Below are 26032 nucleotides of genomic sequence, written 5' to 3'. Positions count from 1 at the left end.
TATAGTATGTGCCGAATTAACGAGGTGCTGAGCCCGCAATGGAAAAATTTAACGCTAAGGCTCACGCGACAACGTTTTTCGGACTCTGCCTCATCCATATCGTTTACATCATACAAGCTTGAAGGACGGGAAACTGAGGTCGCTATAATCTATACCACTTGTGCGAGCGTGAACGACCAATAGATGTTTTGTATCATATTACGGCCTGGCTGGCATACAGTGGTGGGTTGGGTGGACACAAATGAATCGGCGGAGACGCTTGTGCGCTATCTTCTTGACCAAGCAGCTAGCGACGAAGATAAACAACTAGGGGATTGTTTGGCCCCAGATCCTGAAGTCTACACAGGTTGCCCGACGACGTTTACCGGGCGAAGGCGAAGTGCGGCAGTTAATACTAGGCAGACGCCTTCAGAAATCTCACTGGAAAAGCATTTGAAGACCCTCGAAAATGCTACACCTTTGCAGGTCCAAAGTGGTGCTAGTCCAGAGCAATGCGGTGAAGTAGGACAAAAATCACAATAGAATTTCATGTTACTTAACTCATTTGTGTACGAAACACCAAACACAGATCAAACCGGCATTTACGGAGACCAAACCGGTGGCCACGAAGTGGGCTGTCTGCGAATTGCTCTTACTGCTCTCACTTGCTGACTTTGTAGCTCCAGTGATAACGGCCTCTACACCGACCGAAGCCTCATGTCTCCTGCGCACCATGCCCTCGCCGCCCCATTCGCCAGTAGCTCGAGCACGTATCCTCGGCAGCTACCGAGCTCGAGGGGACTGCATGCTTGTAGAGGCGCGCAACGGCATCTCGCCAATTTCGGTCCGACGGACCAAAGTTTGCGAGATCCAGTGGACGCGAGGATTTTCTGCCCCGTGGCGGCTTACGGGATGCGTACGTGAAGTGCACGCCGGAGATTGTTACAGATACTTCAGCAACTATTATACCTACGCGTTGCAGGCGATGAAGGACATGGTGGCGTACGACTTCAGCACGTCAACCATTTCGGACAAGCTCATCGGCATCCTATACACTGTGAATCAGGTACATGCACATCACCACCTACTAATATATTGACGCTACTGACGAGAAGGTGAAGGCATCACCTACCAAGAACACTTCCAGGGTAAGAACGTGGTTGTCGTGCTCGACAACGCCCCGGCTCACAGCCAAACTGAGGATCGTGTTGTCGATCACGACGATCTTGAACTGCTCAGCCTGGCACCCTATTCGCCTATGTGCCACCCCATAGAGGGTTCCTTCAGTGTACTCAAGGTACGCATCAATGCGGGCCTAGCTTTGTCGCGTGATGAGCTGGTGGCAAGTCATCCTCGCGGCCAGATTGCGGAGTGCCGCGTGAAGATTCTGGAGCGCGCCGCCAAGCGCAACATCAGTTACATGGACCTCCGACTCGTGAGCAAGATGGCTTTGCACTGCCAGTATGCTGTTGTGGCTGCTGAGCGCATGGAGGACATGCAATATGGGACTTCAAGCACTCTCCGGTTTACTCTGGGATTCCACCGCATTGCTCTGTGATTAGTAATGAAATTCCAATTTTGTCTTTTCTAATTAGTCATATTTATTAAAACAAATCGCATTGGTCAGGACTAGCACCACTTTGGACCGACAAAGGTGTACATGCGCTTTAGAAAAAAACGGATACCCTGATAGTGATACTACAGCCTGTGAGGTGCCCGTGCCGGAGCTATCGCGCGATCAGCCTGAAAACAGTGAACAGGAATCCACTCTCCCTCCAGCAAAAGATTGGAATGACTTGTGTCGCATGTATTGGAAGGCTGATCCTTCTCGTCATTTATTCATGCCGGAATACGAGTGGACCAATCTGGGCAAAACGAATAGTGATGTGTATCCCAGCCGCCTTAGTGTTGCCAAACTATTTGCCCAAGATGTGTTGGAGTTCGCCGCCTAAAAGGGAATTGCTGACCCAAGGGATGTTTCGGACGCTACACTCACCGCGTATTCGGCTTACTATATCACACATTGGTTAAAGGACAGCGTTATTTCGACCATGTGTGTACTCACGATTGATACACTTGCACGATATATTCGTCTCGACAAAAAGCGCCGACTTGTGAAGACTCGGCATGCGTACTTGCAAGGAATTGTGAAGTTGATAATAGCATCGTATTGCAGGTCTTGTCTAGGACAGCAAGTCTTGTACTAGTACTTTTAAATGGTAAGCCTTAAGCTAATTTGGTGCTCTGTCGATCGGTGTCTTCGTAGCTGAGGAGAGAAGTGAAGCCCCATAGCTCGCAGTTCGCACGGAGGAAGACGATCATCTCGAAGTTAGCTGGGAGTATGCTCGACCCAAGAGGGGTCAGAATAAGCTTGCACTGAGAGAAGAGTCGTTCGTACCGGTTGCTGGTCGGTGGGATCATCCGGATGATATCCACGTACACGGTGTTTGTAGCGTGTCGCGGTCGCTTGGCTTGACGAAGAGTAGCGGTCGCGAAATCCACTCGATCCAGTGCTGCTGGCTGCACGTTGGCTGAGACGGCGAATCAAGCAACTACCTCCTCTTCGATAGCTGTCAGGGCTCCGTCGGACAGGAGTTTCATCACGGCACTGTCGAATACCGGTGAGTGGATAATCCGAGCAGTCGGCTGAAGATATTTCGCTGTGGTTGGGTACTTCGAGACGGTGGCATCGAAGACAAGGCAGACATCTGCCAGAGTACGATCCTCCGCCAGGAGGTTGATGCACACGCAGTCAAGATCCTTCGTTTCTCGACGAGCTGTGCGATCTTGCGGTGAGTACTTGGGCAAGGCAGTGAATCTTCCACGGCGGTGACCATCTTGATAGCGTCTCTCATTTTTATGTAGCGTTGGAGCATCTTAAAAGCAGACGACCACCGGTCGCGTTCGCTTTCAGCGACTTCGGGCACGTATGACTATCCAGTTCGGCTGCATTGTTGGGGGTAGCGAAGCAGGCCTGGACCTGGTCGATGACCGATTGGTACTCGTGACTAGCACACCCGACAAGAGGCACACCCAGTCGAGTCGCGATCGCCTGGTTGCTCCGCGACGATAAATAGCACCATCGTACCGTCTCTGTGGAAAGTTCCAGTACCGTTTCGATCATCTATATGTCCGCGTCAGCCGTCTGGCCAAACTCCGCTGGTGAGACCGCGAGCAGGACGTGCTGCAGCTTGCGAGCTTTAGCGAACACGCCAAAAATTGCAACAAAGTTGTAGGGGCCTACTTTGGCTCACTACTTTAGCTTACACGTCGCGCCACGTGTATGAGGAAGCGTAGGAGTTTATTAATAATTTGAATTAATTATACTTGAGTCCACAAGTATAATATAAATCAAATAAAACACCAAGTAGCTAGTTTAAGGTAAAATGAGAACTGTATTGTTTGTAAATTGATCTTCCTCCTAAAACTGCTAAAAACTGTTTATCATCTATGAAAGGGGTTGGCAGCGGCTGGCTGTCAGAGCCCCGCTAATATGCATGTCTCTGATTGGTAGAAAGATGCTGCTTTCTACCAATAGGATCTGTGGGTATGTGTGGACCACTCATTGTGGTGGCCCACTTCAATGTATCCATTGGTGTGACTTACACCAATGTGAGGAAGTATCTAAAACCTTTAACAGATATTCATCTGTTAAACCATAAGCGGCAATTGCCATGCACAAGTGACAGTTGTCACTTGTGACCGTTGTCATGCACAAGTGACTGTTGTCACTTGTGTGTGTAACCCCGTTACACCATCCCCCCGTTAAGCTTAGACGTGTCGGTCTTGACACGTCAATTAATATTGACTGCTTGTCAATTGTTTGTGCTGGGGATTTCCGTGCTCATCCGCATTGAGCACGATCAAGCTGAAGACCACCATTGCGAGAGTAAGCTCTCTGTTGCTGAGTACCATGCGCGGTAGGGCGAGGTGCGCCGCTACCACGGGAACAGACAACACAGTGTCTGTGTACGATTCTTCGATGTCGACCGCGCCTGTGCGTCGACATCTCTAAGCGAATTTCTGTTGCTTACCGTGATCGGGTAAGCAGGCGCCAAAGCACTTCGAGTCCTTCTCGAAGTGAGGCAAGTATTAGCAACTCCACGCTGTTGCGGTGGAGGCTGGTGTCCGTGCGCCGTGCGCACTGTCCGTTCAGGTGGCGGTGCGTATTAGCAACCGCGACCACAACAGGTATACTATATGTATACCTGAAAGCTTCAATGATCTCCGTGCTAATTATCTAGCACGCGAGTCGTCAGGCGTTGTAGATTACTACAGCGCTCGCACTACCTTCTTGCTGGTAGTGCGTGTTGGGCTTCGTACTCCTTCACCATGTCCGGAACGTCTTCCATCAGGACGTTCCGTGGTTCCCACGTGTCGTGTTGGGGAGGGAAACCTCTCCAGCGAATGCGAAAACAATCCGGACCTCGGATTGTTTTCCTATGATCAACAATTCGCTGGATCATCCAGCGAATTTCTCCGCGTGCGTCTCGCAGCGGTGGCGGAGGTGGTGGTAACACGCCCCGATGGTCAACGCCGTGTTGACCTTCATCTCGTGTTGCTCCACGACCAAGTGACGGTCGTGGAGTACCTTCAGAGCGCGGCGGTTGCGGCTCTGTTCCTTCGTGTCCCGGCTCTGGAGGTCTCCCAGACCGCCTTGAACGTGCCGGTCGGGCTGTAGGCCCGACTGTATTAACTGCTCCAGCGCGTAGTCGCGCTGGAGAGGAGGGTTTTCCCTGCCGAGTCTGTCTCTTCGGGTCAGACGAGCCACTTGGTTCGTGCTGGAGGTATGGCTTTAACCGCCCGACATAAAATGTCGGGTGGAGCCGCATGCTAGACGGTATGTCTAGCGTGTATGCGTTACCGTGGCGTGCCATCACCGTGAATGGCCCGATGAAGCGCGGAGCAAGCTTACTTGCTCCGAAATCCGAAACTGCATGTTTAGGCAGGTTTTGAGTAGATAATAAAACCAATGAATCCACGTTGAATTCATTTGTGTTGCCCTGCCAATATCATCGGCTTTCAGCTTCTGTTTATCCACAGAAGCTGCAATCGTGTCCTGGACAAACCGAATTACGGCTTGTCTTTTATTGATAAAGTCAACCGCATCCGAGCTGAACTCGTTCAGCTCGCTCTCCGCTAGAGGCCCGGCCTCTGCGTGGTTCTTCGCGGTGTCTGCGCCCTGCGCAGACCCGTGGTCCTTGTTCCTTGTGGAGTCTGTGCAGAGCACAGACTCGTTTTCCTTGTTCTGGGGGTCAGCGAAGGGCGCTGACCCTTGGTTCTTCCTGCCAAGGTCTGCGCCCCGCGCAGACCTGGTTGTCTTGTTCCTTGTTGTCGCGGCTGACACTGTGCAGGTGTCAGCGGCTTTCTGCAGCTGCTGTGTTGCAGTCGTAGATCCTCCCCCACTTACAGTGGGAGCCACCACTCCGAGTAAACTCGGCAGACGGGGATGCCGCATGGTATTCACATAGAACGGTGTATGCCCGGTCGAGGCATGCACCGAGTTGTTGATGGCGAATTCCGCCATCGACAAACACTCGCTCCAGTATTGGAACGAGTGAGCGTAGCTCTTCAGAATGTCGACGAGCACGCGATTCACGCGCTCGGTTTGACCGTCCGTCTGCGGATGATCCGCAGTCGACATGGAAAGCTGGCTCCCAAGAAGTGTAAACACTTCTTGCCACAGGTGCGCTGTGAAGCGCGGGTCTCTGTCCGACACGATGTCGGTCGGCATGCCATGGTGTTTGAACACCATGTCGACGAACAGACGGACCGTCTTTTTCGCGGTCACCTCTGTCGGCACCGCAGCAAGATGTACCATCTTGCTGAAGCGGTCGACGAAGACCACAACACCGGTATTCCCTCCGCTGTCCGGGGGAAGACCAAAGATGAAGTCCAAAGACATGGACTTCCAACACTCCGACGGAGTCGGTAGTTATCGTAATGGAGCCTGCGCGAATGGCGCAGGTTTTACGCGTTGGCATACCTCGCAAGCACGGATGTACTTGCGCACCCACTTATACTGGTGGTGCCAGTAGAAGTCGCGCGTGAGAAGGACGTAAGTCTTCTCACGTCCGAGATGTCCCGCAGTCGGGGCATCATGATATTCGTACATGATCCTGAGTCGCAGGTCATGATCGTTCGGCACGACTGCATTATAAAGAAGCAGTCCGTCGTGCACCCGACATCGGTGTGCACGCGCACGAAGGTGCTTGGGCAACTGCTGACGAGCCTTGTCAGAAGGTGCTGTGCCATAGGCCAGCAAGAGTTTCGCGTCCGCGTCGTGCGCGTACGCGGCCTTCACGTCGTCCAACAGAGACGACGTGGGTGTGCTCGTTCGCATGGCGTCAATGGCATTGACGTCAGCAGCTTCTGCGTAATCCGGCCGACGTGACAACGCGTCGGCCACTACATTCAATCTTCCGGGTTTGTATTCGACCCGGAAGTTGTATTCCGCAAAGAATGAGTGCCATCTCGCCATTCTTTGTGATATGTGTGGCGACTTCACTGCGGTGCGCAGTGAAGCATGGTCGGTGTAGACCACAAATGGTCTACTTCCAAGTAGATACACTCGGAACTTTGCGAGTGCATATTTCATGGCAAGGAGTTCCTTGTCATGTACCGGATAATTACGCTCAGCTGCTTTCAGCTGACGCGACTGGTAATAGACGACACGATCACGGCCCTCGTGATCGTGCTGCATCAACGCACATCCGATCGCGAAGTCGGATGCGTCACACACGACGTGGAATGGACGATCTTGGTCAGCCACTGCCAAGATCGGTGCCTCAGTCAAGCCCCGCTTGACTGCATCGAATGCCTTTTGGCAATCGGGTGTCCAATTCCACACAGCTTCTTTCTTAAGAAGCTGTGACAGCGGGCGGATCTTGCCCGCGTAATCCTCCACGTACTTCCACAAGTACGTGGCCAAGCCAACGAACTGCCTCAGTTCCTTGACATTTGAAGGCGTTGGTCATTCATTGATCACTCTGACCTTTTCCGGGTCAGGGCGAACACCGTTTTTCCCTACGAGACACCCGAGGACGGGTATCTCGCTCGCCCCGAAGATACACTTCTTCAGGTTCGCGTAGAGCTTATGCTTTCGCATAAGCTCAAGTAGCTTCCGGAGATGCACCCTGTGCATCTCTACGTCGGTCTTCCCGTCCACAGCCCGGCTGTGGATGAATACATCATCGAAGTAGCTCGTCGCGAAGTCGCGCACCGAGCGCAACAAGTGCGTCACGCACCTGTTGAAAGTCGCAGGGGCGTTCTTAAGCCCCTGTGGCATCACTAGCCATTCCCAGAGCATGCCGCTTGGCGTGCTCACTGCCGTGAGAGGGATATCGCTCTCACGCATTAGGATTTGATAAAATCCATCTCGCAAGTCGAGAGCACTGTAAACGGTGCTCCCGGCCATCGAATCGATGATAACATCTTTTCGCGGTATTGGCGTCTGCGCCGGTACCGTCGCATCGTTCAGCTTGTTGTAGGCATGAACGATGCGCCATCCGCCCTGTGGCTTTTTGACACAGAACGTCGGAGCACTGTGCGGGGACTTTGATTCCCGCACTTGTCCTGCTTTGCGACGACTTCCAAAGAAGTCGTCGATTGCTTTCACTTGCTCTCGCGGCAGTGGCCACTGCCGCGTGACACAGTACTTCGTGCCCGGCACGAGATCAATCTCGTGCTGAATGCCCTTATCCTGCGGAAGCTCCCCAGGAATGTCTTCCGGGAGTACGTCTTTGTACTCCCTCAACAATTCGTAATAGGGACTCGACTTCAGCGAGTCCCAACCTTGTTCCTCGAAGCGCTCTCGCTTCGTCTTCGCACTGAGAGTGTCTTCACTCTCAGTGGTACTTCCCATGAAGAGCTGCCTCAGCTCTTCGCTCTCGCTCGCCGTTCTTTCGCTGTCCGAAAGAACGCAGACTTGCTCGATGCGTCCATCGTGCAAGTCGCGCGTGAAGCGCTTCCAGCTCATGGCTGGAAGCGAAGTCAACTCCGACGCCGTCGTCGGAGGACTAGCGAGTTCCATGTCACGATACTGGAATCCAGTATCGGTGCGCGTCAAGACGCTTAGCGTCTTGACATTCGGCGTCACCGCCGCAGTCTGCCCAGCAGACTGCTCTTGTTGCGTCTCGGTCCCGGACCGAGACTTGCGCAGCGTTTTCCGCTTGCGCCGTCTTCTTGTTGTGCGGAGCCCGGCTCCGCACAGTTGTTCTTCTGGTCCAGGCCCGGCCGTGGACAGTTGTTCGCCGGCGGACCCTGTCCGCGGGCGCGCGGTATCAATCCCGGCTTGACCGCATTTCCTTCGTGCAGCCCGGCTGCACGGTAATGTGTTCTTTCACCGGCAGACCCTGTCTGCGGGCGCGCGATATCAAGCCCGGCTTGATCGCATGGCGCTTCGTCGTGCAGCCCGGCTGCACGACAGCATGCAAATTGCGTCAGTGCGGTACGTTTGCAACCGTCCGCACTGTTTGCAGCGTCAACTCCCGGAGTTGACACGCCTTCGTCACCTCCACGCCATTCATTGGCGGAGCCCCTCATGACCGAGGGTGCGTCGGCTCCCGGAGCCGACGCGTCGTTGTCGACCTGACCTCTTCGGGTCAGGGACTGTCCCTTACACGCTTGAACGTGGGTGTTGGTTCCCGGAACCAACACATCTTTTTCTTCCGACGTCGGCAGCATTGCCGACGTGGATTTCTCTTGTGCGCATCCACGCGCACCCCTTGGGCACCCCGGGACAGCGGCATTAAGCGCTGTCTCGACTGGCGAGTCGCGCGCACCTGCTGGTGTGTGCGCTGCGGTAACAGGGCCATCGCTCTCTGTTCCGCTGTCGCGACCGAAGCGCACGAGCGTGCGCTTCTTCCAGTCAATTACCGGATCATGCCGTGCAAGCCACGGCATGCCCATAACAACGTCGAACTTATCGTCCAGGTCCAGGACGATAAAGTGTTCGACAAACACCCGTTGTTTGTACGAGAAGCGCACGTTAACGACGCGCTTCTCGGTCTTCACGATGGCACCTGCTGCCAATCGAACTTCCAGAAGACTTCGAGGTGTATCTACCTCCTCGAAGTCAAGTCTCGGCAGGCTCCGTAGTCGAACAAAGTTGTTCGACGCGCCGAATCCACCAAAGCTCGAAGAGAGTCACTCGCTCTCTTCGAGTAAACCTTCAAGATGACTAGGTTTGGCCTGTCATCTTGTTTCTTGCAGTGAGAGCTGGTCTCACTGGGGGCTGCAGTCCTCAGTGTCGCGTGCCCGATGTCGGCACGCGCGACTGCATTACCAGTAGGGCGCCCCGCGCCTACTGGATGTTCACGTTTTTTGTTTGTTCGCGGCGATGCCCGGCATCGCCACGACGGCCACCATTGTAGTGCACGGGAGCCGTGCACTCTCTGGCAAAGTGACCGATCCTTCCGCAACGGAAGCATCGCACATTACTTCCGTGCTGCTGGTGACCAGCAGCCGTTGCATTCGAGAGGTCCATCGGTTCCGGACCTCCCGTGCTCACTACCGGGCGCGGTTGCGACCTCGGCACATTCACATGCAGTTTAGCCTGCCGCAGGCTAAACTCTTCTTGCATTGCGAGAGTAATTGCAGCTTCGAGAGTACTCGGGTACTCTCGGAAGAGATAGGTCTTCACAGGCCCATCTCTCAGTCCCTTCATGAACGTGACGACTTTAGTCGCCTCGTCTATCGGGTTGGTCACGATGTTCGAGACCAAGTACCGTGCACGCTGAGCGTAAGCATGGACGCCATGCTTACCCTGCTGCAGGTCGAGGAACTCCGCCCTCGACCGGAACTCGTTTTGCGGGGGCTCAAACGCTTGTCTGAGCTCCTCTTTGAATACTTCGTACGTGCTGAAGCACGTAGGATCGGAGAGTCGGCGTCCATACACCCAACTTCTTGCGCGTCCGCCAAGGCAGGACATGGCGAACGCAACCTTTGACAACGGGTCGACGATACGTCGAGCCGCTATGGCTGTGTCGAGTTCGACAAGCCATCGGAGGAGAGGCTCTCCCTCTCTTCCTACATAATTGCTCACACTCAATTTTAATGATCGAGCACGCGGTGTCGTCCCCGACGACGCCGTAACTGAGGAAGCAGCATCACGCTGCTCCTTCATGATGAACCCCAGAGCAACACCATGTTGCTCTGTCGGCGATAGCGTACGCAGCATCGTGGCTATCGCCGCTTCTCCAATGACTGTTGACAGTCGTCGGAGGGCCTCCCACTCTGGGTCAGACAGGTGGGGGCAGTCAGCGCGTGCAACATGCATTGCAGGCGTGTTGGAGCTCTCCATGGGCACCTCCGTGCTCATGTGGTTCTCGGCTCCGCGTTCGTACACCCTGTACGAACGTCACGTAGTCGGTCGTTGGACGGACTACAAAGTGCTACCAGGTGTAGTGGGCCTACTTTGGCTCACTACTTTAGCTTACACGTCGCGCCACGTGTATGAGGAAGCGTAGGAGTTTATTAATAATTTGAATTAATTATACTTGAGTCCACAAGTATAATATAAATCAAATAAAACACCAAGTAGCTAGTTTAAGGTAAAATGAGAACTGTATTGTTTGTAAATTGATCTTCCTCCTAAAACTGCTAAAAACTGTTTATCATCTATGAAAGGGGTTGGCAGCGGCTGGCTGTCAGAGCCCCGCTAATATGCATGTCTCTGATTGGTAGAAAGATGCTGCTTTCTACCAATAGGATCTGTGGGTATGTGTGGACCACTCATTGTGGTGGCCCACTTCAATGTATCCATTGGTGTGACTTACACCAATGTGAGGAAGTATCTAAAACCTTTAACAGATATTCATCTGTTAAACCATAAGCGGCAATTGCCATGCACAAGTGACTGTTGTCACTTGTGTGTGTAATCCCGTTACAAAAGTGGTGAGTTCCACAAGTCCAGCAAGTCCAAACACATTACTCATGTCCTGAGAGATGCGTTCTCCCACTTTGGCAGCTATGTGGCGCATGTAGCGCACCGAAGTCTTCGAGGAGACGGGCTTGATGGCGGCCAAAGCACGGGTCATCGGGTCGTCTCTCTCGCACAGAGCGTGGTTGCGAGCGATCACCCACTCCATGCACTTGAAAATCTCCATTAAGAACGGATCTACAGAGCCATGAGCTTCCAGCATTTGGCTAGCGTTCCGCTGGCTCTCCTCATACTTTTCGTTGTAGCCCGGGTGCTTGATCTTAAGATGGCTGATGAGATTCGAGTAGCAGGTCCCTGTAGTTTGCTTGCGAACCTTGCCGCACTGCTTGCAAGAGAAGAATCCGTCGCCACAGTCCGTGAAGAAGAAGGTTGACATGACTGGAGGCAGCAGTCCATGCAGAAGACTGGATCCAGTCGTTTGATGGAGACTGGTTCGGGCGTATTTTTGCGCTGGTACATATCAATACTCTTATTACAGATATTCAATTTCGTATCTTACGGTAATCTCGACTTTGCAATAATAAGTTATTCCGTCAATATAATACGGCAATTATTGTCTTTATATTTTTTTTCGAGCACTGGTAAGTGTTCTCTGGATTTTAATCTAGAGATGTTGGGGCGATCCCAAAACCCCTCCCAATTTTGAAATGATAGCACCACAACAGATTATATCTGCATTAAACCATTGCAATCATTTCACACCAAAACTGAATGTTGCTTGTAACTCAATACACATCCAACACAATGATGGTCACGAAACACACTCACAAGAGCAGCAACCAGAAATACCTACAATGTTGCATACTAGAATATTACATATACTTAGCTCAAGCTCACAGTCCTGTCGTATTGAGGTTAGTTTGGTGCAACGATAGCACGCGGAGCTAACGGACGCATGCTTTCTGTCCCATCCAACGGGAACTAGCTCACTTTCGTTTTTGCGGCAAAAAGCACACAGAACAATCCTACTCTCACCGCTGTGGCTGATGCTTCAACGCATTCGAGAGCTTCGCCGGTAAAATGTCCAGCGTCGTCGTCATCATCACAAACGTTTTCAGTCCTCTGTAGTGCCGCAATATCAATACCAGTTCTTTAGCAGCGGAAGGATTGCCCCTACGGTCCTTCCTAGCCCCCACTACTGTAGCTCGCCTCTTCTCCGCTCGAATTCGCCGACGATCCGCTGCCGCGCGTTTCAGGCATGCAACACACCGGACCGAAACCAAGCCTCTTCTGATGGAAGCACGCGAAGGCTCAAAGCAAGACAAACCATCTTCTGATTATTTCCAAGAAGGCTGCCGAGTTTTGTTTTGATTACCACAAAAATGAGGGACAAGCCCAATTACTTTAATCATCATATAAATTTAAATATGAAATTTGAAAAACTGACTCGTAAATCCAGAGCTTCCCCGTGCAAAGCACGGCTTTGTATAGAAATGTTGGAACAACACAAGGACTCTTGCATTTGTTGCTATAGAAAACAACACATTCTTCAGTACTATGTCACACAGAAGTATTTGCCTGTCTACAAAGTTTAGGTGAAATGTGTGGATCAAACAGTTACGAGGGGATAAAAGTTGACAATGGAGTTGGAGACGAAGGAGGAGGCGTCGGTTGCGACGCTGTGTGCCGAGGTCCCTGCGTTGGATGCGGATGCATCCATGTATCGTGCTGATAACGAGCTGTTCGCTGACAATGCGACAGCGTCTACGCCACCCCAGAATGCACAGGATGCCACGACAAAGGTGGTGTTCCTATCTGTGAACGACGTCTACGAGCTGCTCCCCGACGCCAATGGCGTTGGTGGCGTCGCGGAGCTTGCTACCATGCTGAAGGTCACTAGGCAAAAGATCTTGCCTGACGCGCACGTCATCGTCACGCTGAACGGGGACTTTCTGTGGAGGTCGGAGCTGGATCGGAAAGACAAAGGGTGAGTCACGAAAAACTTTGGGAGGGTGTTAATTAATCTTTGTTATAGCTAACTTAGTAATTATGATCCGCAGAGCTCTCATGGTGGAGGTGCTGAACACAATCGGCGTCGAATATGTGGTGCTGGGTAACCATGAATTCGACTTCGGGGCCGAGCACATGCGCGACTTGCTCACTGGTGCCAACTTCAAGTGCTTCGGGTCGAATGTTAGGACTGCTACCACTGGAGAGCTGTACCCTGGTCTGGTGGATACGTGTGTGATTCCTCTGAACAACGGATTTCGACTTGGGCTGTTTGGGGTGCTGACGACTGTCACCGGGAAGGACCCATTTGCCGGGCCTAGTGTTGTTTTTGAAGACGAGAGACCCCATGCGCGTCGCTGTGTTGAGGAGCTCAAGAGTCAAGGAGCAGACGTTATCGTGGCGCTTACACATTTGAAAGCTGCGCATGATGTGCGACTTGCTATGCAGGCGCCGGGTATCAATCTCATCCTGGGAGGCCACGATCACTTTCCGGTAACATGCGCTTCTGGCGTCGACACGCTCATTCACAAGTCGGGCATGGATGCTCTTTGGCTGGGAGCTGTGGAGATGACGTTGACCACGCTGAAGGGATCTCACCAAATTGGGGCCACAATCCCCAATGTCCAAGTGGGGTTTCAGTGGCAGATGCTACTGAATCGCGGGTATCAAGCAGATCCAGGATGTCGAGCACTACTGAAAAGGTACGTTCAGGACGTAGAGCAGGAGGAGCTAGCACAAGGAAAGCTAGATCCACTAGCAACAGCACGCACTGCGTTGGATGGCCGACGTATAACGTGCCGCACTCAAGAGAGCAACATGGGCAATCTCGTCGCGGATTCACTGCGCGAAGGGCTGAGAGCTGATATTGGGCTAGTGAATGCAGGCTACATCAAAGGAGACCAGCTGAACGGCCCCGGGCTAGTTATTACGCGCAAGTGGCTCGAGAAGTATCTTCCACTAGTGAAACCTACAGTGGTTGTGGAATTATCTCTTCGCGAACTGAAGGACGCGCTTGCATACTGGTTGCGCCGGTACCCTGCGATGAGCTCGTCGCAGCCACATTTCTCCGGTCTTCGTGTCGTGTACGACAACCAGAACACTGCCAAACCGACCATTACCTCAATTCGGTTGTCGAAGGAGAATTACGAAAAGGCTGCAGAAAATCTGCAACATGAATCCAACGATGAACAAGAAGAAGCACTCATGGATCGCCTGGTTTCCGTCGCGGTGCCTTTGCTGAACAGCATGGATGGGTGGCATTTCTTTGGAGGTGCTCGGCAACTAAGATCAGGGCCTCTTGTGCGTGATCTGGTTGAGAAGTTTGTTAGTCAGAGGTCGCAGATTGATTATCCTCCGAAAGAAGGCCGTCTGTGCGTCCTCGAATCAGTTCAAGCACAACCAAACATCCCGAAAGCATCCGCACTGTGATGCTGATGGCTAGTGAGCACTACAAGCGCTATTTACTGAAGCCCGTGGTAAGATACAGCATACAGCCGAGCCAGACCCCATGGCAAGCTCCTTGCAGATATAAGACGAAACTAGCGGAAAATATCATGAGCGTAGTTACACACCATTTTGCGATTTCACCACCAATTGATGGCACACCTAGCTATTTTCCAGGAAGCGAAACTCCATCGCCTATGCTTGAGCGTAGCAGCCTTGTTATCATGCTGCGCTCTGCAGTCTATCCGCGAGCATCTTGACGAAGCGGTGCTCCTTACCATGAGTAATCTGAAGAATACGCTTCGCCTCGGTCAGGTGTTCCAACGACTTGGCCTTGCTGTTCTCTGGACCGGTTCCTGTCTGCGCTAGCTGGGCGTACAGATCGCCGAGGGTGAACAAGTGGAGCCCCGTCATCGGATGGTTAGAAGTGTACACGCGTTGATAGAACTCAAGCATGCCCTCCCCGTATCCAACCGCTTCCTCTACGCTGCCACGCTCCATTTCGGCACTGAAAATCGTAGCCAGCGTCTGCAACCGAGCAATGCTGTCGCGGTGTAGACTGGTACTTTGACGCTCTGCCAGCTTCTGCAGCGCGTCGATGCATTGCTGCTGTTGCTCGGCAAGGTCAGTGGAGGCCGACGCGCGGTCCGTAGCATCGCTAACTTCCTTGAGTGCGCCCTCCACCTCGTCCCTACGCTCCTGCGACCACTGGCTCGTTGGGACACCATCAATGTCAGCATCGAGGAAAGCATCCAGACTCCCAGGCTCCTGCAGAGGCAGCGAGCAGCGAGTGCACGCGCAGTTGAAATGGTACTTGCGCTGCAGCCGCTCGTGTCTCTCTCGACGAGGAAGCGCAACATCGACTGTGAAACAAAGGCAGCGTAGTCTGGGTTAATATAGGCAACCGGTGCATTGCATATTGAAGCAGCCCGTACCATAGGTCTGCGTGATCTCCTCGCCAGCCTTGATGGGTCTCATCGCCCTGAACTCCATCTCGAGAGTCTGGGGGACGAACCTACAGCAAGCAAAAACAAATCAACGACATAAGCAATTGCCCCAAAAGTATCACGTACATCTTCACCACACTTACGTGACAGCACAGTTGGGGTCGCAGCTGTGGTTGATCATCGCGCCGAGCGGGAAGCAGCCCGCGCCCTGCTCCAGCAGCAGCTCGTCGCAGATGGAGAAGTTGTTGTTGCGGAAACGGCTCAGCATGCGCAGCATCTCGTCCATCGAGTACGAGTCTGCACCGCAGTCAAACCGACACACGTCAGTCTCTCCAACAACCCACCACAAAGAGCCTCTCCTCCTTCTGCCTCCTCACCGTCCACCAGCTCCAGCTTCTGCGCCAGCGCCGCGAGCAGCATGAGCTCCTGGTCCTCCATGTCCTCCTCGTGCCACACCATCTCCTTGGCCTGCAGTCCCTCAGCAGCCCCGTCACGCCGCAGCACGCGTCCCAGCAGCAGCACGTCCGTCGTCTGCGCGTCCCGCAGCCCGAGCTGCGCCAGCGGGCCCAAGACCTTGCATTCCTTGCGGTGGTCCGGCTTCCAGTCCGCTTGCTGGCACGCCTTGGAGCCTGGCCACCGGTGCACCGTCAGCTCAGCCCCCACCACCTCTCCACACACTCATCCACACATAGTACTGACAGTAGAGCGCCGTGCCGCAGCGCCCGCAGCGGCTCAGGCGCGTGCCCGAGGCGAAGCACTTGTGGCAGTGCGAGCCCCAGAGCGCCGGCAGCAGCACGGCGGCGAGCACGGGCGCGCGCAGCGCGAGGTCGCCGGCGGCCAGGTCCTCCTCGGTCTCCACGCGTCTCCCGCGGTCCCCCGAGACGTCCTCCGAGGCGTCCACCGCGCCGACGATGCGCATCTTGGCGGCCATGAGCTCGTAAAGTGAGCCAAGTGAGCTAATGGTGGTCAACTGTGGCCAGCGGATGTCGCACGAGTGTTGGCGCGACCTTCGCGCGACCTGTTCGACAGAAAAGCCACCTCTAGTTTAAGTACGAACTCGCACTTACCCCGGGCTATACAAACCGCCAGTCTAACCCCGTAAAACGCGACGGCCGCCCGCGGTCCGCCTATTCTTATTTCCCCCCGAGCGAGTGACCATCACTCTTGTTCTTCGCCATTCTCGCGGGGTGGAAGGAAGAGCCTCCGAGCCCCCAGCTACAGTCGCCCGACGGCTCTCGTCGGCCTGCGCCCTGCGGCCCGCGCCCCGCGCCGCGCCCCGGAAAACTATCATCTGCGCGGCCTCATCTCCGCCCCAGGCGACTCCCGCGTCCCGAGCTGCCCTCTGGCCGCCGCAATCCCGAGGTAAGAATGCGGTAAATTACCGAGGGGGGCGCCCCCGCCGCCACGCCCCTGAGGCCCCGGAGCGTCTCCAAGTCCACGCAGTGGGTTATTAAGCCTGGATAAGTCCCTGGAGTCTCTTTTAGCGGCCCCCCGGGGCCTTTTCCGAGCCCTGGAAGTGACGTCACCCGCCTGTCAAAGTAAATTACCGTGAGGACGGTAATTTATTTTCTGACGGCGCGTGGGGCTGTTCCAGGTGGCCTGCAGCGCCCCGAAGCAGAGAATATATGTTGCTAGCAATGAGGAGGAACTAACTGGTGTGGTTGCTGCTGTGGATTGGTGCTGGCGGAGCAGGAATCCTCGCTAGAGCTGGAAACTCGGAGGTGGCCAGGGTCCAGGGGTCTTTGGAGCTTGGCAACGGCTTGGAAACCTTCGCTGGAGCAAGGCAACCGTCGCTGCTGGAGGAGAGAACGCCGCAGCTGCTGGGAGCAGACTCACGAGACAGTTTTACTAGCCCATGTCCGTCCCCCAGCAATCTATGCCCCCTGTTTCTCAGTATGCACCAAAGCCGACAGTAGCTGGTCATTCTGAATCCACTGCCACTACGCCAGCAAGCAACGTACGTTGCACTGTCGCGCCTGCAGCAGGAGGAGAGCTGCAATGCTAATGACATTGTGCGGATGCATATTTCCGATGGATTGCTGGTGTTGTGCAGGCGATGAACCCAAGCACCTCAGGAGCTTCAGTTTCAACAGCAGTATCTACACCGAGTTCGAGCGCCGCCATGACTGCAACAAGCGCGAATACCGCTACCGCAGCTACTGCGCCTAATCCAGCAGCAACAGCAACAGTAACAGTCGCCGCCACCGCAGCAGCAGCAGGGGGCGTCCCAGGTACGACCGTGGGAGCGACAGCAGATTGGAGGGATAAAGACGCCGACCGAGGCGCAAGACAGCAAATTGCACGAATCATGTGCGTACTTGAAGGGGTTTATTCTGCGTAAATGCTGGGGATTAGATTGACTGAATGTTGCCGAGCTGGTTGTAATCGTGTGCAGCTTGACATTGATAATGAAGAGTGCGAACAGACCGACTTCCGCGAATTATAACCCACGGGAAATTGCGAGAAGACTGGAGCACACATTGTATATGGGAGCGCCATCAAAGCAGGAGTACAATAATGTGCAGACTTTGAAGGCACGGCTTCAGCAAGCGTTAGACAACTCAAGGCGGCGGCAGATGCAGCAGCAACAGGCAAGATTGCAGCAGCAGCAGCTTCAAGCATCAGGAGCATCTACTGAAGCTGTTCAACAACAAACTCAAGCTCAATTGCTTCAGCAGCGGCAAATGGCGCTACTTCAGAGACAACAGCAACAGCAAATGGCTGCAGCGCTGCACAATCAACGAGCCAACTTCCAAGCTGTCCCGTTCCCTGGAGCGTCAGCTGCAATGAGCCAGGCTTCCGTTAACCAGTCACTCCAGATGCCCGTGAGCATGGCACAAATGGCGGTGAAGACTCTTGGATCTACCTCAGCAGCAAGTACGACTCCAGGCACCGTGGCTCCATCCACCAACAATGGGGCTGCAGGCGCTTCGATCCTGGACGAGCTGGAACGTGAGGCTGATGAAATGGCAAACGGAGTGAACGACCAGCCGCTCTCGATGCCTGAGTCTGAACTCCAAGCTGCGACAACCCCAACCGGAACATTGAGTGCTGCAAATGGAAACAACTTCGTAAACGTTACTCCAACGGCGGCTTCGCCAACTGTAATCGGTGGCGTCGGAGCGGGCGCGTTTAACGCAGTTCCGCTAAGTATGCCACCAGAAATTGGTGCCAGTGTGGCCTCCCCAGCAGCTGGATCATCTGCGACGTTGGTTCAACCGACTCCTGCGATGGTTAGTACCGCACCAACGACTGCTGCCGCTGCTGCTACTAATATGTATCACGGCATGAATTTGACGGGACCACAAATCCAACAGATCCAGCAGATCCAGCAAATGCAGCAGCTCAGGCGGATGCAGCAACTCCAACAGCTTCAGCAGCAACAGTTAAACGGAAAAGTCAGCGCTGCTCAACTGCAGGCAAGTGCGGCTGTGCCGACCAGTGGGGCTTCGACTACACCAACCTCTGCGGCTGCTGGGGGTAATGGAGTCACGTCTGGAATGATTCAGATGAACGAGGTATCAATTGCTCAGAAGCGGGAAGAGCTCAAACGACGGCTGATTCAATTGAAGCACGCCCGTACATGTACTACAGGGGAGTGCACAATTGACTACTGCAGTCGCACGAAGGCACTACTTTCCCACGTTTCACGATGTGCAAACGCTCAGTGTACAACACTCGGGTGCAAATCGACTCGACAACTGCTTTCTCACTTTCGTAAATGCCGTAATCTGCAGTGCGACGTATGCAGTGCTATCCGGCCCCCGATGAATGAGAACGAGCAACAACTGGTACTTCGACGTCAACAAGAGCGACTTTGTATGCTACGTCATGCCAGCACTTGCACGGCTCAACAGTGCATACTACCGTACTGTGCAGGAATGAAAGTACTGTGGAAGCATATCTGTGAGTGTCACCAGCGACAGTGCCGAACGGACCATTGTATTTCTTCGCGCTACGTGCTTTCACATTTCAAGCAGTGCAACAAAATGATTTGTGAGGTATGCGGACCCGTGCGGAAAGCTATCAAGGTTGTTGACTCTTGTCGGGGAAATCCAGCTCAACTTCAGTTGGCGGTAAGTCAGTGCCCGGAGGGTGTGCGGGGGTTAATCAAGATTATGAACACTACTACAGCCGCGGTTCCCGCGGGTGTCCCTGCTTCGGCCTCTGCGAAGCAGACAGGGGCTGGAGCAGCTGGAAGTGCGCAGCAAGCAAACGTGAAGGTCGAGGGTGCGGCCACAGTTGGCACAGCGGCCAGCGGTGCGGCTAATCAAACATCCAAGGCGACCGCCAGTGGAGCTAACTCAGCAAAGGTGAAGGAGTCGACTTTGCTGGAAGAGATGAAAAAGAAGCCCCTGAAGCTTCAAACCGAGAAAGAGAAAAAATTGCGTCGGAAAGAGCAAGCGAAAATTGCAAAAGCCCGGGCACAAGCAAAGGCTGCAGCAGCTGCCGCTGCTGCCCTTACGGGGCCTGTAACTGCTCTGGGATCACAAGGTGCATCGCAACCTGTTATGCACAACGGTCTTGTGGTTCGTGGAACTCAGGCAGAGCTGCGCGATGATCATCATCTTTCTCATCAAGATATATCTTTCTTAGACTCAATGACGGAAGGCCAACTGGATGAACACATTCGCTCGCTCAGATTCAATTTCTGTGGACACATTTCGGTGGCGGAGCTGAAGAGCCGGCTGATGCCTTTGCTTACGAAGCTTATGGATAGTGAGTATGGCTGGACTTTCAACAACCCAGTGGATCCTGTGCAGTGGAATATCCCGGACTACTTTGATATTATTAAGTGCCCGATGGATCTTGGTACTATCAAGAAACGGCTAGAAGCTGAACACTACAACAGCGTGGAGGCTTTTGCGGGCGACGTGCGTTTGGTCTTTGAGAATTGCATTGCTTACAATAGCAGCACGAACAAGTTCAACATAGCAGCAAAACAACTACTCGCTTCGTTCAACAAGTCGTTGGCTTCGCTGAAAAATCAGCTAGAGAAGCAGCTTTTCAAACGCTGCGAACAGCGTCGCGAAGAGATGTGTCAACTGTGCGGTGGAGATTCGTTTAAATTTGCTCCATGCATGCTGTTCTGCAGCGGACCGTGTGCTGGGCGCATTCGAAGGCATACCCACTACTACAGTGATCCTCGGGGGGAACACCATTGGTGCTCAAGCTGTTACAAGCAAATGAAAGAGGGTCCGATTGACATGTCGCTCTTGCCCCAACTGTCAAGTGCGGCTACAGAGGTGGCACCTCCTCCAGCTGCTGGTGCAGTACCATTTGATGGAGTGCTGAAGAAGTCGTTATTGGTAAAGCGGAAGAATAGCGAGGTCGCCGAAGAGCCATGGGTGGAGTGCGACTCGTGTAAACTGTGGTATCATCAGATTTGCGCGCTGTTCAACGAACGTAACCACGCCATCTCTGGCGAGCAAGAACCTTTCGTGTGCCCCATTTGTGTGAAAAAGCAACGTGCTGCTGGCGTGAAGCCGTCATTGGACAATGGTCTTAAGGCCAAGCGACTTCCGATAACTCGAATGGCTAAACTGATCGAAACTCGTGTTTTGGAGGCTATTGAAAAGGCAGGCAAGGACGAAGCCGTGCGTATGGGCAACATGGGCAACTCTGACAGTATCGGTTTTTCTAACGGTGTCAAGGAATCGGCATCAGATACTCAGTTTGGAATCACTATTCGCGAAGTCCTCAGCATTGATAAGCAAGTCCAGGTCAAGCCAAGGATGGGCAAATTACTAGCAGCGAAATATGGGAAGCCTAAAAAGCCTGGAAATAATGGTGCCAGTGGAACAACTGGACAATCGAAGTCACTGAAGCGTCCGCGTTCGACGATGTCTGCTGCCGACAAGAAGACGGCTGTTGCAGAAGCAGCTTCGTCATCTTTATCGCTGCAGTTGACTTACCGCTCGCGATGCATTTGCGTTTTCCAAGAGTTGGATGGCGTAGATGTGCTTATTTTCACCTTGTACGTGCAGGAGTACGGCCCAGACTCTTTATCGCCGAACGCTGGGCGTGTGTACGTATCGTATTTGGACTCGGTAAACTATTTCCAGCCCAAGAAGCTTCGCACTTTGATGCACCAGCAAGTGATGTTAGGCTTCCTCGAGGACTGCAAGAATCGTGGCTTCCACACTTGCCACATCTGGTCGTGCCCACCGCTGAAGGGGGATGACTACATTTTCTTCTGCAAGCCGGAGAACCAGAAAATCCCGAAGTCAGCGCGGCTGCGCCAATGGTATCAGAAGCTTTTGGTAGAAGCTAAACAGGATGGACTTATTGTAAATATCTCCAACTTGTACGCTGAGTACTACATGAAGAAGAAAGCAGCCCACGAGCTGCCCTACTTCGAAGGAGATTACTGGCCTCGGCTCGCAGAAGATCTCATCAAGCAGCTGGAAGAAAAAGACAACGGCAATCGAGCAAAAACCGGCGCTGCTGGTGACGTTGGTAATGGAGCTAGCGCTAGCGGCACTAGTACACCAGCAAATGGCTCTGCAACGCCAATTTCTCGGTCTCCTTCTCCAGGTGAGGCTAGCAATGAAAATGGTGGTGCAGCTGATGGTTCAACCGATTCCAAGACGTCAACATCGAAAAAAGGAGCGATGACACCCAATGCAAGCTCAAAGAGTAAGAACAAGCGCAGTAAGGGTTCATTTGTCACTGAACCGTCAGTGACGCGGAGCAGTGCGTCAAAGGCGCGTTCGAAGAAGGGAGGCAAGACGTCACGTTCTTCTAGCAGTTCCAAAAATGTGATCAATAATGATCCACTGATGCAGAAGCTGAAGGGTATTCTCGAGCCCCAGAAGGACGATTTCTTCGTGGTGGACTTGTATCCTAAGTGCCACAAGTGCGCCGTACCTATTGTGCAGGAAGGCTACTGGGAGTTGAAAACAGTCCCCCCTCCTGCTTCTGTTAACAACTTGCTAGAGGCTGCTAAGAAGACTCGATCGTCCTCCTCAAGCTCCCGCAACTCACCGCCGCGCCACTATCACTATTTCTACTGCGGTTCTTGTTATGAAAGCAACAAAACGCAGCTACTGCATCGTGTTGAGGTGTCCGGCAACTGTGCTAAGCGTGCACGGGATTTGAGTGAGCGAATTCTGCCGTTGACTGAAAAAGCGGCTGCCGCTGAATTGGCAGAACTGGATCTGCAGGAGATCAAATTCGAAGCGGTCCTGAAGTTCGTGGACCCGACGCTGGAAGTGGAGGAAGAGCCTCAGGTCAAACAGGAAACTAAATCGGTGGCCGATAGCAAAGTTGCCGATGAAGTGAAAAATGAGAAACCTGACGACAATGCAAAAGAAACCGACAGCCCCAAGGCTGCTGGAGAGGCTAGCGCTTCAGCCGAAGCAACCGGTGAATCTGGTAATGCTGATAGCAATTCTCCAACTGCGCCTGGTTCATCAACTCCTGCTGAAAAAGCTGCAGAACCCCCCTCGGCTACTGAAAAGCCGTCTGAAGAGAAGCCCAGCACCAGCGACGGTAAGGCGACAGAACAGCCCACGGGAACGAAAGCGGAAACAAGTGTGGTGCAGAAGAAGGTCAAGCGCGTGATTGGTGACGATCTGGACGATGTGATCATGCCGTGTGAAATCTTTGATACGCGGGAGGCCTTCCTGCTCTATTGCCAGAACAACCACTGTCAATTTGACCAGATTCGTCGCGCTAAGCACTCGTCCATGATGGTGCTCTATCACTTGTTCAACCAGGGTACGACTGGCTTCACATTCAGCTGCTCGAACTGCAAGACGACTTTGTTGAGCGGGAATCGCTGGAACTGCTCAATCTGCCCGGTGTTCAACCTTTGCGACGCGTGCCACGCGAAAACGAAACACGAACACCAGCTACATTTGTTCAAGGTGGTGCCTATCCCGAGGCCGGGTAATGAGGTGTCCAACGAAACAGTGAGCACGAAGGTCAAGGGTGTCGTGTCCAATGCTGCTGGCGCAGCAGGCCATGTAATTAAGCGCGAAGCGGGCAGTTCGGATCTGAAGCGCGCGAAGCATGCGAAACACGCAAAGGGGGCCGGAAACAAGACTGGAGGCTCTCGGAAGCGCAAGTTGCATCAGACCTCTCCAGTTGCGACTCCAACAGCTTCTTCAGCCGTGAAATCTGAGGCTACGTCAACACCTGCGACTGCAGGAACAGCGCCTGTTGCAGCGGACGCCAGTGCTGCTTCGGCAGCTACAGCTTCAACCGCGGTGACAACCCCGGCTGCTGCTGCAACAAGTGCCCCCAACGGTAACGCGGCTGAGAATGGCGACGCAGCCAAGAAGAGACGGATTCACAACATCGATCCGCAGCTCTTGCTGCAGCTGGAGCACGCAAGTAGCTGCACGGTGCCCAATTGCACGTTCTTCAACTGCAACCGCATGCAGGCCATGCTTAAGCACGGCGCGATTTGCGAGCAGCGCCTCGCGGGTCCGTGCGTGTTGTGCAAGCGTATTATCGGGCTTCTCTCGGCACATGCTCGCCAGTGCACCAAGGACTACACGTCATGCAAGGTGCCGCGCTGTGCCGACATTCGCCGCCACTTTCTGGCTCAAGTTCAAGCTCGGCAGCAGCAGCTTCAGCGTGCGCGGCAGCTCCAGGCTCAGCAGCAGGCAGCCAACAATGCTGCCGCTACTACGGTTGCTACCACCCCCACGACGACGGCCGCCTCCACAACAGCCACCCCTGCAGCTGTCGAGGAGAAGAAGGATGCCGCCAGTTGAGGCTAGCCATTGTTGAAAAAGCACCATCGCAAACGTTATGAAGAGAAAGAGGCAAGCAGCCTCGGAGTCGATGGCAAGTAGATAGAAATCTAGGATAGGTAAGGTGTCAAGCCGTCTAGTTGGCGGCTCGAGCCACTCGTTTTGCTAATGAATACTTCGTGTTATGTTCACTTTGAGCATTCAACTTGGTCTGGTGAGAGCCATCTCGAGTCCCAGAGCAGTGGAAGGATTGACGGTAAGGCGAACGTTGTCGTTGCTTCCTGACCAAAACGCGGCGGGGACAAGAGGCTCGCTCCTAGTAGAATTAATTGGGTTCACGAGGTGAACATACTCGTACACTGCGACCACGAACGCAGCACTCAGGCGAGCAGTGAATTCGGCGATCCCTACCGCTTCCAGGGCAACGCGTAGCGCAGCAGCAGCTTGGTTCTCAGCTTTTGAGACTGTTGGTTCGTCGTTTGGCTGTATTGACGGGTGCTGCGGTTCACTGGCCTTGCTATCGGCGGGTTGCGATGTTGTCGGGATATCCTTCAGTCCTAGACAGAGGAGCTACCAGACCCCAAAGCTTAGTTGTTGAAAAATAGCCCTTGGCCATGACACGTCCTACCTCGAACGTTCGCCACAGCAATTGCCGAACAAGTGGTGGCAGCACCTTGAGTGCATCCACAACTGCCTCTCGATCCACTGACTGCTGCCGTGGAGATCTTGGAGACCTCGGAGTACTGGCCATCCCTGCGCTAGGGAACAGCAGCGAGTGCCATGAAATCGGGGCGACTGAGGCAATCTGCAGCGCCAATTCACGCAATGCCGACGACAAATTTTCACTACGCGCGTCGTATTGAAGACGGCGAATTGCAAACTACAAGCGACAGATTAGCAAACACGGATATGCTCAACTTCGGTGGTGGCCTTACACGATCGTGAATATGCGGCATTTTGCTTGCAACTCGCTCCTCGAATGGAACAAGCTCAAGTCCATTCGCGTTAACTGCGATGACTCGCAGAGCACCTTCGTGCCGTAGCAGCAGCTCGCAGCTGGCATCGAAAACAAGGGGCACGAAGTCAGAAGCGCATCGCCGTTGACATCGAGTTGGAGCAGCTCGGTCTCACCTGGTCCACGCTGATGAGCGAAAACATGCGGCATGACAAGTTAGCCTCAATGAACCAGAACGCTACCAAAGTCGAACGTTAACACCACGTACGGGGCAAGGACGTCACACGCTGAGAAGGAAACTGCCCACGCTGCATGCGTTGAATGTCCCGAGCCACGACAAACTCAACCCCCACGCGCAATGCCGAGTCAGCGAGCTTCTCGCGTGCAAGAAGCAAGTCGCCATCTTCGCACAGAGCCAAAACGTCTTTGCTTTGAAGTTGCAAGGTCGATGGCGATGAAGAATAAAAGGAGAAGAAGCTGTTTGAACTCCAAGTGCTGCCCATGGCCTCCCTTCCACAGCAAAAATAAACTGCTATGTATTGCTGCGGTTGGGCACGACGTCCAGAGCTTCGTGTCACGAGCGGGTCGCTCTGTGGCGGGGCAAAGCGTCCACCAGGAAAGGTACTACGCCGTCAGACCGATACACTTGTTGACAATAATCTGGTGCACAACAAGTTGTTGTGCACCAGTTTTCAAGAGATGGACAATTCGTCGTGCATACCTCCTCGGCTACACAGGCCCTACGCTGCCCCCACCAAGCAGCAGTATCGAAGTGGTTGAAGGCATGTCGACTCAACCAACAGTCGAGACAAGTGGTCTTGTATTTGATGCGGTAAAGTTTTGCCGGGTGATGGATGATCACCGTGATCACCCAGCCTGACTTGAGCATCCTGCTGCTGCTGCAGGATGCAGCAGTGCTGCAACAAGCGTGTCGGGTTCTACATATTTCTCGCAAAGGGCGGCGCCAAGGATGTCGGCACGCCTCGTAGTTGGCGGAGACTGCTCGAGTGTACACGGACTTCACACGTGCCTGCCGAGAGCTTCAACCAGCCGATTAATCAGCGTCACAATAATGGCCGTCGTTCCCCACTCCTCGGAGATATCAGGGGCA

At 53.6% G+C, this 26032-nt stretch overlaps 6 protein-coding genes across 6 annotated transcripts; 4 read left to right on the top strand and 2 right to left on the bottom strand.

Annotated features, from left to right (window-relative positions):
• Positions 1 to 712: 712 nt before the first annotated feature.
• IUM83_18614 (RNA polymerase II-associated protein 1) lies at positions 713 to 1537 on the top strand (the record flags this gene model as incomplete). Its single annotated transcript, XM_067943624.1, has 3 exons — positions 713 to 895; positions 962 to 1045; positions 1127 to 1537. 3 exons carry the CDS (start codon positions 713 to 715, stop codon positions 1535 to 1537), a joined length of 678 nt encoding a protein of 225 aa, XP_067786176.1.
• A 10964-nt stretch (positions 1538 to 12501) lies between these two features.
• On the top strand, positions 12502 to 14299 carry IUM83_18613 (Calcineurin-like phosphoesterase; the record flags this gene model as incomplete). The annotated part of the gene is made up of 2 exons (XM_067943623.1): positions 12502 to 12848; positions 12922 to 14299. 2 exons carry the CDS (start codon positions 12502 to 12504, stop codon positions 14297 to 14299), a joined length of 1725 nt encoding a protein of 574 aa, XP_067786172.1.
• Positions 14300 to 14536: 237 nt separating this feature from the next.
• Positions 14537 to 16192, bottom strand: IUM83_18612 (zinc finger family protein; the record flags this gene model as incomplete). The annotated part of the gene is made up of 5 exons (XM_067943622.1): positions 14537 to 15177; positions 15250 to 15329; positions 15405 to 15558; positions 15639 to 15890; positions 15961 to 16192. 5 exons carry the CDS (start codon positions 16190 to 16192, stop codon positions 14537 to 14539), a joined length of 1359 nt encoding a protein of 452 aa, XP_067786171.1.
• Positions 16193 to 16511: 319 nt separating this feature from the next.
• Positions 16512 to 17430, top strand: IUM83_18611 (uncharacterized protein; the record flags this gene model as incomplete). Its single annotated transcript, XM_067943621.1, has 4 exons — positions 16512 to 16623; positions 16954 to 17122; positions 17211 to 17218; positions 17315 to 17430. The coding sequence occupies 4 exons, from the start codon at positions 16512 to 16514 to the stop codon at positions 17428 to 17430; spliced, it is 405 nt and encodes a 134-aa protein (XP_067786174.1).
• Positions 17431 to 19601: 2171 nt separating this feature from the next.
• On the top strand, positions 19602 to 23987 carry IUM83_18610 (Histone acetyltransferase; the record flags this gene model as incomplete). Its single annotated transcript, XM_067943620.1, has 2 exons — positions 19602 to 21798; positions 21874 to 23987. The coding sequence occupies 2 exons, from the start codon at positions 19602 to 19604 to the stop codon at positions 23985 to 23987; spliced, it is 4311 nt and encodes a 1436-aa protein (XP_067786173.1).
• Positions 23988 to 24167: 180 nt separating this feature from the next.
• On the bottom strand, positions 24168 to 25424 carry IUM83_18609 (uncharacterized protein; the record flags this gene model as incomplete). The annotated part of the gene is made up of 5 exons (XM_067943619.1): positions 24168 to 24536; positions 24595 to 24846; positions 24902 to 25022; positions 25098 to 25107; positions 25190 to 25424. 5 exons carry the CDS (start codon positions 25422 to 25424, stop codon positions 24168 to 24170), a joined length of 987 nt encoding a protein of 328 aa, XP_067786226.1.
• Positions 25425 to 26032: the final 608 nt, after the last annotated feature.

This window comes from Phytophthora cinnamomi, assembly GCF_018691715.1.
Source record: "Phytophthora cinnamomi strain GKB4 chromosome Unknown Contig70, whole genome shotgun sequence".
Lineage (NCBI taxonomy): Eukaryota > Oomycota > Peronosporomycetes > Peronosporales > Peronosporaceae > Phytophthora > Phytophthora cinnamomi.
The sequence above is the reverse complement of the archived record's forward strand: the minus strand, read 5'-3'. Positions and strand labels throughout refer to the sequence as shown.